The sequence below is a fragment of the Oxyura jamaicensis genome, chromosome 6 (genome assembly GCF_011077185.1).
Source record: "Oxyura jamaicensis isolate SHBP4307 breed ruddy duck chromosome 6, BPBGC_Ojam_1.0, whole genome shotgun sequence".
Lineage (NCBI taxonomy): Eukaryota > Metazoa > Chordata > Aves > Anseriformes > Anatidae > Oxyura > Oxyura jamaicensis.
Genome location: NC_048898.1, coordinates 16605586 through 16619180, shown reverse-complemented (window position 1 = coordinate 16619180; position 13595 = coordinate 16605586). Strand labels below are relative to the sequence as shown.

The 13595-nt window shown below is 44.8% G+C and overlaps 1 protein-coding gene across 3 annotated transcripts in view; it reads left to right on the top strand.

Moving 5' to 3' along the window:
* The first annotated feature begins 2870 nt into the window (after positions 1-2870).
* Positions 2871-13595, top strand: part of PIK3AP1 (phosphoinositide-3-kinase adaptor protein 1) — a 47020-nt gene continuing 36295 nt past the window's right edge. For 2 of the 3 annotated variants that reach the window (XM_035330428.1, XM_035330427.1), the window contains exons 1-2: positions 3721-3772; positions 8573-8989. In XM_035330428.1, the coding sequence (XP_035186319.1) occupies positions 3736-3772; positions 8573-8989 (454 nt within the window). In that variant the 5' untranslated portion in view covers positions 3721-3735. Of the gene's footprint in view, positions 3129-3720; positions 3773-8572; positions 8990-13595 lie in introns of those variants that run through there. The other variant, XM_035330429.1, reaches the window with a different exon arrangement.

Sequence of the window (13595 nt, the reverse complement as noted above, 5' to 3'; positions counted from 1 at the left end):
AAAAGACATAGCACAGGTATTCAAACACTTAGTGAATCCTTTCCTTCTTATCTTTCAAAAGTATCTAGTAAAGTTGCAGTGCTATTTGTGTAGGTTTGCAGAAGCAATGGCTCTGAAAAGAGCAATTTAATCCTTGTCTTTGCACAGGGGTAAGACAGGCAGCTGAGAAAAATACTGCAAATGCAACTGCGTTCAAACGCTGCTGAGAATTGAAGGAAAAAAAGTTAAGATTTGTACAGTCAATTATGGGCAAGGGAACATGAGAGGCTACCTCTCTTTCCTTACTTTCTTCTTAATAAATTAAAAGCTGTGTAAATTTTTCAGTTAGGCCAGCCTAATCTACTAGAGTGTGAAGGAACATTTGCCTCTTATTTGGCCAAGTCTCCAGGATGTCCATGAGTTTGAATTCTGCTTTGCATGAAGCCATTAATATGGTAGAGGCTGGAAAGCTGAGAATTTGGACAGCCCTGAAAGATAAGGTGTAACTTTTTATAGACAACATTTCTTTCTATTGCCTTTATGGGATCTCAGAGCAGATGGATTAGATCAGATCTCCCAGTACACAAGGGAGGCAAGAGAAGAGGTTTCCCATTTTACAGGTGGTAGGGAGTGATGTGTACCTGTCTGCCATGAGAATCATCAGCTGAGCCTGTCCTGTTTCCCTACCAAGCACTCAAATCAAATTGCCACTAACATCAGCACGCTGTGGGTCTGAGCAACAGCTCCAGCAATTCAACTAGCTACGAGATCTGACCTCAGTATGGTGGATTTTGTGGGACAGATTTTCAGGAAAGACAAAGCAAGTTACATATGTCTTAGTGTAGCTTTAGTCGGTGCTGTAGTGGAAATGTCGTGGTAGGAAATCACAGAATTAGAAGCACCAAAATCAGTGGTTTGTCACCCACAAGGGAACTGAAGGTAATAACATACATCCCGTGGTGAATTGTCGGATGTGCTCTGTAAGTCCAGGGTGACATCTCAGCTCTTACATTGCAGGGTGGGTTAAGGGGTAGTGCTGTTCCAGCATGGGAGGAGCAGATCATGCAGGTTCCTAACTAAAAAAAAAATAAAAAAAATAGCTTAGTAGGGCTCAGGTTTTCTCTGAATTAAAGTTGAGATTTATTTTTCTTTATAGAGGAGAAGAAATTTGATATGGCATGCTACTGTGCATGGAGCTGCAGTCAGTACCTGAGGGCTGAGACCCAGAGAATGTGGAGAGGTGACCTGGCTCTTCATCAGTAGAGCAATAAGGCATTTCTGTTGCTTTTTCCCAGCCCACGAATTATTCTTCCATGCCTTGAAATGAGACCTGCATTTTTTGATTCCTAATGTATAAAGTATCTAGTTGTCGTCAGTTTTATTTTATTTTATTTTTTTTTTTCAGGTGGAGGCTGTTGTAAAAGTTGCTGAAACAATGCACTGACAGTTATTTCACCTAAAGTCCTTTGGGGAGGCATATTAATTTTACTTTAGTGGCTACAGAGGTTTCCTGTGAGCTTTATATTGATTAAATAAAATATGCAGCATCCCAGGTGCATATGGAGAAGTCCCATGGGTTCTCATTGAGCAAGAAGCTGACTCTAAAGCCTGGCAGTGTCATGCAAAGAGAGAAAGAATTTAAAAGCTGATTCCAAAGAGTTTATTGAAATACTAATCTAATATCAGAGAGATGATTTTGAGATGATCTTTTAATGTTTTAATGTGGCCTGCTTTGCCTTGTATCTGTTTCACAGCAAGCACAGTGAAATCCAATGTTAGTTGATATGTTACCCTTATACTTCAGATGTCCTGAGGAATGGCAAAGCAGATACCGTAACCTGAAAGAACAGTCTGGGAGTTAAAAGATAAACAGTTTTACAAGGGAAATAGCATGGAACAATCATTATGGACATACATGCTTATCCATCTATTTTGCTTTTATCTATTTCCTAATATAGAGTATTATTCCATAATATTCAAGGAATTTGGATAGAGAATCTAGCTTCCAACTGGTAAGTTCTTGTCCTTTACGTAAATCAGAAGTAGGTTCTGTAGTAGCACGTTTCTACAGCACACAGCTGTTCTTCATTCTGTTGTACATTTTTGGGATTTGTCTGGGAAAGTGCTGTTTTCTTCTCTGTGTGCCTTAAGTTTCTCCTAAGGCTGTATCATCAGAAATTTTATCCTAGTACTTATTGTAGGAGCAAACGGCCAGTTTTTGGAAGACAGGCTGTGGCGTGTAGTTCTGTGTAAGCTTATATTACGCTTTGGTTGAAGAAAGATTTGGAGGAGAGTATAATCTAACTTTAAAGATTGAGTTGATTAGTAGGCAACAGGCTTGGTTCCTTACCATGTGCAGGTAGCTGACTGGTGTGCTGTAGCGTTAGTGATCATGACATTCAGTTACTCGCAGCGTGTGCCCTGCCTGGATGTGACTTTCTTCCCTGGGAAACCAGACCGCAAGGGAATCTGGTTTTGCTTACTGAAGTGCAACAATGAGAGACTTCACTGGTTCCCAGCAAATAAGTGTTTCTGAATGCCAAGCTGTGCAGGTGGCTTTTTTTTTTTCTGAGTTTGCAAGGGAATAGCCTGCAATAATCATTGAAGCAGACCTTGTTGGTTTGTCTTGGGGGACAAACTGCACTGAGCCCTGTGCCCTGAACTCCAGCAAAGCCTTTCTGCTGCTTATTGTCTCTGCACTGAAACATGAGCGTAGCCATGTGGAATGGAGTAAATCTGAGTTCGGGCACCAAGGTGTGCTCACCGCTTGCCTTCTGTTTTCCGCTTTCCCTGACCGTCTCCTCGCTGTTACACTCCCCTTTCACCTGCTCCTTCCACCTTCTCTCCCCTCCCAGCCCGCCGGCAGCGCTGTCGCCGCAGAGCCAGAGGAGCAGCAAGCAGCACTCACTCCAGGAGCATCCCGGAGAAGACACGCAGGACTTTGCAACCGGAGCCCGGCAGCACCTGCCGCTGAAACCCCTGCCCGGGGCCGGGGCGGCGCTGGCGGGGCGGGGCGGGCAGGAGGCAGCCGCCGGCCGGGCCGAGGAAGCGGCCGAGGCAGGGACGGCCCCGAGCGCTGCCGCCCGCCGGCGGAGCCAGGGCACCGGGAGCGGGCCCTTCCCCGGCCGCCCGCACCATGACGGCCCCCGGTAGGTGCCGCGGCGGGGGGGTGGCGGGGCTGGGGGGGTCCCGCCTGGCGCGACCGGGCCGGGAAGGGGAAGGAGAAGGGGGCTGGCGGCTGTGCCCGGGCTGCGCTCCGCCTCGCCGCGCTCCGCTTGGCTGCGGCTTGGCAGGTGCCGCAGGGCTCGGCCAAGCCCCAGGGCCCTGCCCCGGCTCCGCAGAGAGGTTTCTCAGCTCGCATTTCTTCCCAAATGGTGCTTCATCCCCTCCCGTTGCGTGCTCCCTCTTTGGTGTACGGCTTGCTGCTCTGTGGCACGGGACAGCAAGCAAACTGCGCTGGGTCGGTGTCAGGGAAAGTGTTTTACCTGCACACGCGGGGTTAAAAGACAAGAGCAAACTCCAGAGGGAGAGGGGTTTGACCCGCGTTGTGTAATCTCGCTGGTGCCCACTCTGCAAGTTCCCCTCTTTGCGGGGAAGCGTGTGTGTTTCATCTAAAAAAGGAAAAGCGTGCCATTCACGGGGTGTGAAGTAACGGTGGGGTTTCACTGACGCATGTCTCCTGGTGATGTAAAATAAGCTAAACGGAGACCTCGGGAGACTTGTGGGCAAAACTACTTTTCTCCCTAAAAACAGAAGATGATTTCAGAGAGGCTCAAAAGTAGAACGACCTCAGGTTCATGTATCGTAATGCAAATCTCACGTTCCTATCACACAAGTTGTCTTCACCAAACTTATCTAGTTTGTTTCTATTTCCTCTTGCTTGTTTGCAGCGGTCTAAAGTGAAGGTTTTCCATTCCAGTCGGTTGCATGTTAATAATTACTGCGTGTGATCATTGTTACTTTGTTATGCATTCCAGCCAGGCGAAGAATGCGTTCATTTCCTCCTACATCACATAAATACACACACTTCAGACACCACTATCGGAAAGGTACAGGGGGCTCCTTTGAGAGGCCTACCAGCGGCTCCTGGTACCTCTTGGGAAGGTCTCTCTCATTTAAGAATTGGATTTTTAAGACCCCTTGGGCTGAGTTTAATTTATATCATAAGAAATTGGTTTTGATAAGAAGTGCATCTCCCTCTGTCAAGGGTTTGGGCTCTGTATATTCTTATACCTTCCGTGCACATGCGTGCCAAAGCAAATTGATGATAATATAGATAACGGGCTGTGTAGCACTTCATTTAGTCAGAATTTGAGGCAGATTTGATCTAGCAGATGAAAATTGACTAACATGGCACTAGAAAAGATCTCTGGAGTTGGATAAAAGGATTTATCTGCCTTTTTTTTTTTTTTTTTTGCCCTTGGTTGGCCGTTGGACCATGAGAAGTCATGGTCTGTGTGGGAAGGGGATGAGCAAAGTGACAGAAAAGCTGTGTAAAGTTAGAGGCCTTGAATTTCCTATATGGGACACACAAATACAATGGAAAACTACTTGTGATCTGTACATTGTAAAGGCTGAAACATTTTGGCTTGCACAATGAAGTAGTGGGTGGTAACAACTGGAGGGATCAGATTCAAAGTTGGGAAGTGTGAAGTGAGCAAGATGTAGTCTTACCCAGAGCCGATCCACCAGCTTCCTTCAGTGTTCTCTAGCTCTTCCAGCAGTACTTAGGATCATCCATGTGGTAATCAGGATCTTTCAATATTGCCATAAACTGCTATCCCATGTTTATTCTAAGCTCAGAGATTGTCACCTCACTACTCCTTTCCATGGTCCAAAGATTATTTTTTTTCTCAGAGGGACTATGAGGCTGTGATGCAGTCAGTCACTTTAGGATACTTTTCTTCTCTTGCCACCAGCCTCCAGAGATTTTGACTGAAGTTATTTATCGCTTTCTACTTCATGTGCAGTTCATGAAGTAGGGGAAGCTGTGTATCTTGCTCTTTCTCCATGCTATTTAGTCTGTCAGCCTATGTTAGAGATCTTAGGTGTTTCTACGGTGCTAGTTCATAATCACATCAGTCTTATGTCAGTGCTGTATAAATGAGTGTGCAACTGAGCACTAACAAGGGAGTTACAGCTGGAAAGGAGTCCAAAGATTATATTTCATAATTGCAAACTGCAACAGAACCACACCTGGATGATTTTCTATGGAATAGTTAATCATGCCCTGCAATATTGTTAATATTGCTGACGTTTTGTAAGCAGAAGCAAAAATCACTTTCATACCCTAAGCTTGGGAATGCAGAACCAAGGTATTGCTAATATTCAAACAAGACAACGCTTGTGTGTGAAAGATTTTTGAAACAGTTGGCTGGCACAAATCTTTCTTTGTCTTGCTAATACATATGCTGTTCTTGAATGGAAGGCTTCCTCGTGCTTGCTTTTTCCAAAATCAGCCTGCTGAGCGCATCATCAAAGCACCTGAGGTCAGGGTTAAGGATATGCTTGGTGTTCACATAGGGATTTCCTTGTGTGTGCAGTTGGCAGAGTTTATTTGTGCTTTGTTTTTTGTGCTTTGAAGTGTGGTCTGCAAGTTCTTACTGTAACTGATGTGTCAAGAGCTGGGGGGACTCCCCCAGACATTCTGCATTCTCCATTTGTTACGCTATTCCCTGAGGACTAGCCACCGGTTGGTGCTGCAAAGGGAGATACTTGATTAGACAAAAATGCATGATCCAGAAAAGTGAGTCGCATGTCATCTTTTTAAGGGGTATGTTGCAACCGAAAGTAAGTCTACATTTTTGTTTTCTTTGAAATGGTCCCATCTGCTGACTTAAGCTTACTTGGCTCTTCACGACCCAGTGTTTTTGCTTATGAACCAAGATAATTTCCTTGGCTCCAGTAGCAGAGTCAGTAATTTTGTTTTGCAGTTCCCCTTTTAAAGACCATTGTTCCTCAGTTTATCTGAGGCATGAGCAAAAGGCTGTAGGACTTGAGGCAAGACAGCTTGAGGAGAGCTGGCACAGCTCGGAGGGGAACGGCGTGCCCAGAGCAGCGCTACCCAGGGGATCGCTACCTTTCCTACACAGTGGCTGAAGTTTGTTCCTCCTGAGTGTAGAGGCTGCACGCTCTGGGTGATGTTATCTTGGGATGTAAATGCTGGCAGGGAACTTGCAGAGAGTCTGTCAAGATCACATTGTCTGCATACCTGCTGGAGAAGGGAGGCTTCCTGCAGCACCCGGCAGTGCAATCAGGGTGTAAAATGACTGGCTTCCCGAGTGCACCCACCCTCAGCATGGCTGCTTCCTTTCATTGAGAGACTGCTGAGGGGGCTGTTTGCTAACAAGTGTAATTGCCAAAGCTGTGCTCTTTTTAAACGTGCTGAGTAGGATTAGATGTGCTGTTTTGCACACTGCTAAAATGCCCTGGAGGCTGCTGCCTGGAGGTAGGTGTCTTCCAGAGAGCTTGAGGGCAGGACTTTAGGAGCCCTGGGCACACCTGAAAGAGCAGCTGTGCATCTCCCAAAAGTGTGGTGCTGGGGGGTGTTGAATGTTCCCCCACCCCATGCCTCAGCACCTCACTTCCCCCCCTCCCTGTTCCCAGGAGCAGAGCTGGTCTCCCCATCCGACTACCACAGGTAATCAGCACGGGGCTGTAGAAGCAGAAATCTCTGGTGGTTCTCCTTTTTTAGAATAAAACAATTGATCTCTGAATTCTATTTTGTTTTTGCTGTTTCTGTTGTCTCCTTGTGAGGTGGTGGTTAGCCAAAAGCAATATTTTGATGATAGTGCTGTTCTTGCTGGCATGAAAGCCATCTTTTTTTTTTTTTTTTCTTTTTTTTCCCAATGGTTCTGTTCTCTTAACCTAAAGGTTCCCAGGCTTTGGGTCTATTTATTTGTTTTACGAGTTTGCTGGATCCGCTTCACTGAGAATGCTTTCTCCTACAAGATTCCATCTGGGGTTTGAGAGCTGTATTCATTCAGAAACATGCGGCAATCCTGCAGAATACGGCTGAACTGCAGTGCCTATCTTCTCGATAGCTAAGCCACCAGCCTTGCACTCTAAAGCCTTGCCCTTGTCCAGGTACCCATAACCCTATTCTGAGCACAGATCCCATCTCGGTGCTGTACTTTTCAACTGCATCACTTCTGCTCGACCAGAGTTTTAGGTTTGTAACTGTATGGTTTGGAGCTGTGGTGCCATAGTCGAGATGTCATTTCAGTCTTTCTTACAACTATATTGAAGGTTCTGGGGAAGGTGCAGAAGGGAGTCTTTGGAGGCTGTTCAATTTTGATTGAATTTTAATAAGGTGACTGCAAAAATGTAATCTTCAATTTTGGTAAATTCTCTCTTTGCAGATGCTCTTCTTGGCATGCCAAATTTTAGGCATCGCCTTCTACTTTAATTAGCAAAATCTGTCTTTGTTTGCTCGCTTCTGGATGGAGATGGGTTGGAAATGTTGGCACTTTCAGTCCAACTGGAATTAGAAGGCAGTTTGCTAATGACATTTGAAATGCTCAGCATTGAAATTTGCCATGGGACCAGAGCCATAATCCTCAAATCTGAGTAAACTTCTTCACAGGTGAAGGGAAAAATTAAACTTAGACTTCCAAATTTTCTTGGGATTTATGGGGACAGAACTGCATCATGTTGTATTGGTTCAATCCACATGTGATTTTTGCAGCAAACGGGAAGAAGTTTTAAAAGTGCCTTTAATCCAGAGCATAGAAATGCAGGAGGGTGTAGTTAGCAGATATCTCTAGAGAGGCATTGAATAAGACAAGTTTGAGAATATTTCAGGCTGTTATAGCTACCACTATTGTATTATGTCCCTCCAAGGAGAGGGCTTTTTATGCCAAATAGGTCAGGAAGCTTCTGTTTGGCAATTCTGGACTTTCAATTCAAGCTTGCAAAGTGTCTGAAGCCTGAACGATAGGATTGTTGTGCTACAAGCACTGGGGCTGGTGTACCCTTCAGCTGCACATCTACCTTGCAGACAGTTTGCTTTCTGCTGCAATGAGAGAAAAATGTCTAACACCATGGACGCCATCGTGACTTCCTGTGAGCACCGAGACCTCACTTAAATGAAGGCCTTTCTTATTTTAGGTGCACCGCGTTTAGTGTCTTCTCCACTTGAGTGCGTAATGGTCTACAGTTGTGTTGCAGAGCATCTGTAGTTGCCTAAAATGATTCCACTTCTCACCCAAAGGTGAATTCTCCCTTTCATGCTATTTTTTTCCTCTTCTCTCTTTTCCCTATTGATATGCTTTACATCTGAAAATTTCCACGTGTGGTTTGTTTCACTTGAAACTACACAGGAAATCCCCTTCTTCAAGAAAGGTTTTTGAGAATGAAAAAACTACTTCAGATTTAGTGGGGTAAGTGTGAGTAGGAGTTCAGACACCCTTAGAGTTGCTCTGTGGCTGTGAACAGCTGCTCGCTTTGGATGCACCTACTGTGCTCTAAAAGTGTTCTGGAGCTTCTTACACGAATGACAGAGGTAGTACTGCAGATTTTTTGCTGTAAAATTGAGGGTCAATTCGTGCTCTGTTTTTAATCCTGTTCTCCATGATGGTCTGCACCTGTACAGGAACCCATGGAGGATATGATGTGCTGATTGTGTATGCAAGTGACGCCACCGAATGGTGTCAGTACCTTTGGGACCTCTTCCTCTCTACTCGGCACATCCGAAAGCATCGGATTCTGAGCTACCAGCTGGAAGGTGACTCTGCCATCTCCCACCAGGAGCTGGACCTGTTCGCCAAAAGTCGGAGCATCATCGTGTTGCTATCTGTGGAGCTGGTGCAGAGTTTTTATTCCCCTCCTGTCCTGCAAAGCCTTCAGGAAGCTTTATGGCCCCCGCACAAAGTCGTCAAGCTGTTCTGCGGTGTTACAGACTGTGATGACTATTTGACCTTTTTCAAGGACTGGTATCAGTGGCAAGAACTCACATATGACGATGAGCCTGATGCTTACCTAGAAGCTGTCAAGAAGGCTATTTCAGAAGGTAAGGTAGCAACTGGGAAGCTGGGCTTTGTGGTCTGGGGTTGGAGGAGGGATACATATGATACCATTCATCCTTATTTTAAATCTGGCAATGTGTTTTTCTGAAATAGAAAACTAAAGCAAATTGCAAAGCCAGTGTAAACTAGAAAGTTCTTCAATCTGTTCTTTGTGTGCCTGGCCAATTGGTCCCTAATTCAGGAGAGATCACCAGTGACTCTCAGAGAAACTCTGAATTTGTGTGTCATAACTGTTTGGTTTTGAATGTAAATGGAAAATTTTAAACTGAGTGTCTTTGAAATTCTCCCTGTAAATATTGTGCCCAGGAGGTTTTTGACTCCAATCAAGGGAAAACTAGCTTTTCCTTCAAACTTAAATGTCATACCAGAACCCGAATAAGGTTATCCAACAAGTATTCTCTAGCACAGCTTGAAGTCAGAGACAGCACCATTCTGGCAAAAGCTGAGTTTGTTATCTATGATGCAATGCCAGAGATAAGTTGAAGCATTGCACCTATGGCTTTAAAAATAACCCAACCAGTCTGAAACTGATCACCTCATAATATGCATGGAGGAGTTACTAGCACAGAAATATTAACAGGTGGAGACTAGAGATGCCAGTGCACTGAATTTTAATTGAGTCTGAACTTTTCTGAACTCCAGGGGGCTGTGTGGTGTTCCTTTCTCATAGCTTGTGTAGAAATGAAGGCACAGAGCTCCAGGGAGTCTAATGCTGGTTAAGATGTTTTTCTGATACTGCCGTATTTAGGGTTACAGTGTTCCTTGTCAGTCTTAGCAAGACTGAAGTCCTGTGACTGCATCTTGGATTAGGATTTATCTGTAGTTTAATGGCATAAATGGAACAGGGCAGTCTTTTGGTACATCTGGTGTTGTGCATTCCAAGGGGCTTTATGCTGGGATAATGAGAGGAATGATTCTGATGACAAAATGATCACAGTAAAAATACATTTTGAAAGTCATGATCTTGGCCAAAACAGTCCCCCTGAAAAAACACGATTTAGGGATTGTGCTGGAGATACCATTATAAGGTGACCATGCCACAACAGATGTTTCCTAGTACCATTTAACAACCTGCATAAACTAAAGTCTGCGTTGCCTTTTTAAATAACCCTCAACTTCCTTTGTTTCCTGATGGATAACCTAGGCCTCAAGCAGGCTGCCTCTCTTCCTTTTGGACTGAAAGAAGACAGAAAATAGTGCCTGAAGATTTGTACTTTATAAATAAATAAAGCTGACCAGAGATTATCATTAGATGGAGTGGTTGGAGTTGGAGATCTCACATAGCCAGCTGGATTCCTGTTAGTGAGAGGTTTTCACCCTTCTTGCTAGTTTGGAATGCATTAAAATTCAAAGAGAACTTGAGGTGGAGGGAAGGGGACAGGCATTGGAATGGATCATCTATAAACTGCTCTGGATCAGCAACCATTCTCTGTACGGAGAAGCTGTGTTTGTCAAAGGGAAGCGCCAATGATCTATCTGTCTTCTGTGCCCAGAAAGCATATCTGTCAGTGGTGGTACGCTGAATGCAGAGCCTTGTCAACTAGAGAGCAGTCTTCACTCTTTTTGATGTCTGAAGCAGTCAATGAATTGCATTAAGCTGACCTGCTGTCTTCCTCCACTTTAACATGTGGCTCTCTACTGGTAAGCTAGCTCCTTCTCTGTACAGCTGGCTGCCTCTTGGCATGGGGGGGCTGCATCCAAGGGACCTGGGTGCTGGTGCTCCAAACACTTGAGAGACTACCCTGGAAGGGGAGCAGAGGTGGGTCCTGCGGGCAGCACTGCCCTGTCTGAGCAGCCAGGAAAGGACTGTGTTGTGGGTCTGGCTGCCATACATCTATGATATAACTTATTTGGGGTAAAACACTGAAGTCTGACTTTTCAGTTTAAAGAGTCCTTCTGCAGCGGTGATCTCTGCTAAAAGTTAGCATGTGCTGAAAAAAAAGTGCTTTAGCTACATGTAAGTAGTGTTTTTAAAGGGAGATTTTGCTTTGGATTTTTGTTGTTTCTACGTAACAAATAATTCAGCTTATTTTCTGTATATGCAGAAAAGAAGGAACATACAAAGATCTTACTCTGGCTTTATTATATCTGGAAAATGTATACACAGTCAGAATTTCTGGACTTCTACTGTTACAGAAGGTCTCCCTGATACGAGCTGTCAGCTGCGCACAAGTTGGGCAATGTCAAGCAGTTTCATCATGCACGTCAGAGCAATTGCCAAGGCAAGCAGTCACCTGCCACTGACTCTTGTAAAGGGAAAACCTACATAAGATAGGCTGGTTTTATGGCAAAAGCATTTGGATGAATTTGTGCAGTTCTGCCATGGTAAGGAAAAAGGAACTGGGTGACCTCCCCCATGCTGTGCTCCTGCAGATCAGGTTTTGTGAATGGCCTCAAATGCAAATGCTCTGATACTTCCTCTGCAGAGAAGACAACCCCAGGTGTACTTAGATCCCTTTTTGGGTGAAACTGTGAAAACTTTCTTCTTGCCTGGTACAATAAAATTAGCATCTGCATTATAGTTTGGCTGTAGCCAGCTCCAGCATGAGACACATAAAGTACGGGTGTTTGTGGTAGCTGCCCTCTGCCATAGAGAAACACGGCCTGTGCTCTGCTCTCAGTACTTCACTGCTAAGATTTTAGATGAAGGCTTTATAGGAGGTCTGTTAAGTCCATTCTCTACAGCAGACTGAACTTTTCCCAAGAAAGACATCTCTTCCTTCCTGCAGCATTTAGCAAAGAAAGTTTATGACCATGTTCAAAATAACATGACTCCGTGTCTTCCTCTCAAAGTGAGTCTTTCCACAGACATTCACCAGTACTTCTAACAGCAGTGTCAGCACACAGTGAGAAACCAAGACTAATGCAAAAAGGACTGAGTTCAGCTTCTGATAGCTCAATCCTGAGGAAGTGGCCTGTATGACACAGGACACAGTGGGGACAAAGGCTTCTCTGTAGCCTGTGCATTGGCCCTGTTCAGGCTATGAGCACAGCCTAGGCTATCAGCCTAGAGCACAGCTGTTAGGCTGTGGCTTATTTAGTGCATCATGGGAACATGCCACCCGCAGACATCACACACTGAAAGCTATTTTAATTTTTATTAGTTCAGTACAAAGTCAGAAATGAGGAAGCATTCAACTAGCCTTGTTGAGAACAAACTGTGTGCTGGTGCTGATTCTTGCTGCCTCGTAGACAGCAGTTGTTACTTGAGTTTCTCAGTTGTGGCAAACTACAGAGGCCATAAGATTTCTGTTTGCAAGCCCTCTTGGTTGTGGGGAAGTTTTTCAGGCTGTGCACTATGCTAACTGTGCTAAGGATGTGAAAATGCTCAGGATGGCACTGCACAAGCCAGCTTCGTTCTGGCAGGGTGTAATCACCAGCCAGGGTGCAGTGACCAGCCTGCTACTTAAACCGTTTTGTCTGGCTTCTGATACCACACCATGCTGTCCAATGCACGTGCATTGAGCAACAGATGGGAATCTGTGCCTCATAGTTGGAGTCTTTCTCTTCCTCCTGTGTGTTCACATAACTAACATCTGTCATTTAGATTTATCTAGTTCATTTCAGCCCCTACCTTTGTCTTAAAATTTTTTAAATGTCCTGCTTTCGAAGTCCATGTTTCCAAAATGTTTACTAATTAATCAGTGGCTTTGAACTCCTATGCCTAAGCAAACTTGGAGGTAAAACCCTAGGGAAGTTAACAGCTGCCTGCGAATATTAAGGTGGTATCTGGATGTTGACAGCAGTTGTGAACCGTGCTGTTGATGGACAGGTACAGCCTTGACAGAGCTGAATTCTGGTGCAAGGAGAGATCAGTACTAGCAAACTTCTTGCAAAACAGGAGGATCAGAAGTGGCTGTTAGGAAGTGTGTGGTGAATATGGACAGTGGGCAGCTAGAAGGAAGGTGAAAACTTGCTGAAGCCCCTTAGCAATGTTGTTCTACCTAGTAAGAAACTCATTGAGATATGCCAAAGATCAAGGCACGGGGCTTTGGTAACACCACAGAGAATGCATGATGTGCCTGGAAGGAGATACAAGGAAGAGAGTCTCAGGCTGGAACCCCGTCTGTGTCAGTCAGAAAAGTGGGGTGAAGGAGCTTGTGATAGTTTCAACCTGTGGTCATGTAACAGGAGCTTTTTCTCACATGGGCTTGTTTCCCCATCATTAGGGCTATGAAAAGCCTAACTCAGAGAAACTATTTGCCTGCCAAAGGATGTGTGGCTTGGCATTGCGGGGAAGAGAAGGAGATGCTATAAATGGCCTAATTTATCTGTTGGGAGGGAAATGGCATAACAGAAACCACACGAACTGTTATCACTCTCGGTCCTGTACATGACAAGGAATTGAATTAACTTCCTGGCTTTCTTCTCTTGCACTGGTGAAACCATGAATGAAACTTAAGAACATATAACAGAATTGTTGAGGTTGGAAGGGACCTCTTGAGATCTTCTAGTCCAACCTCCATGTCCAAGCGTGGTCAGAGCAGTTGCCCAGGACCATGTGCAGTCAGGTTTTGAATGTTGCTGCAGAAGGAGACTTTACAGTCTCTCTGGGCAACCTGTTCTGACGTTTGACCACCTTTACAGTGG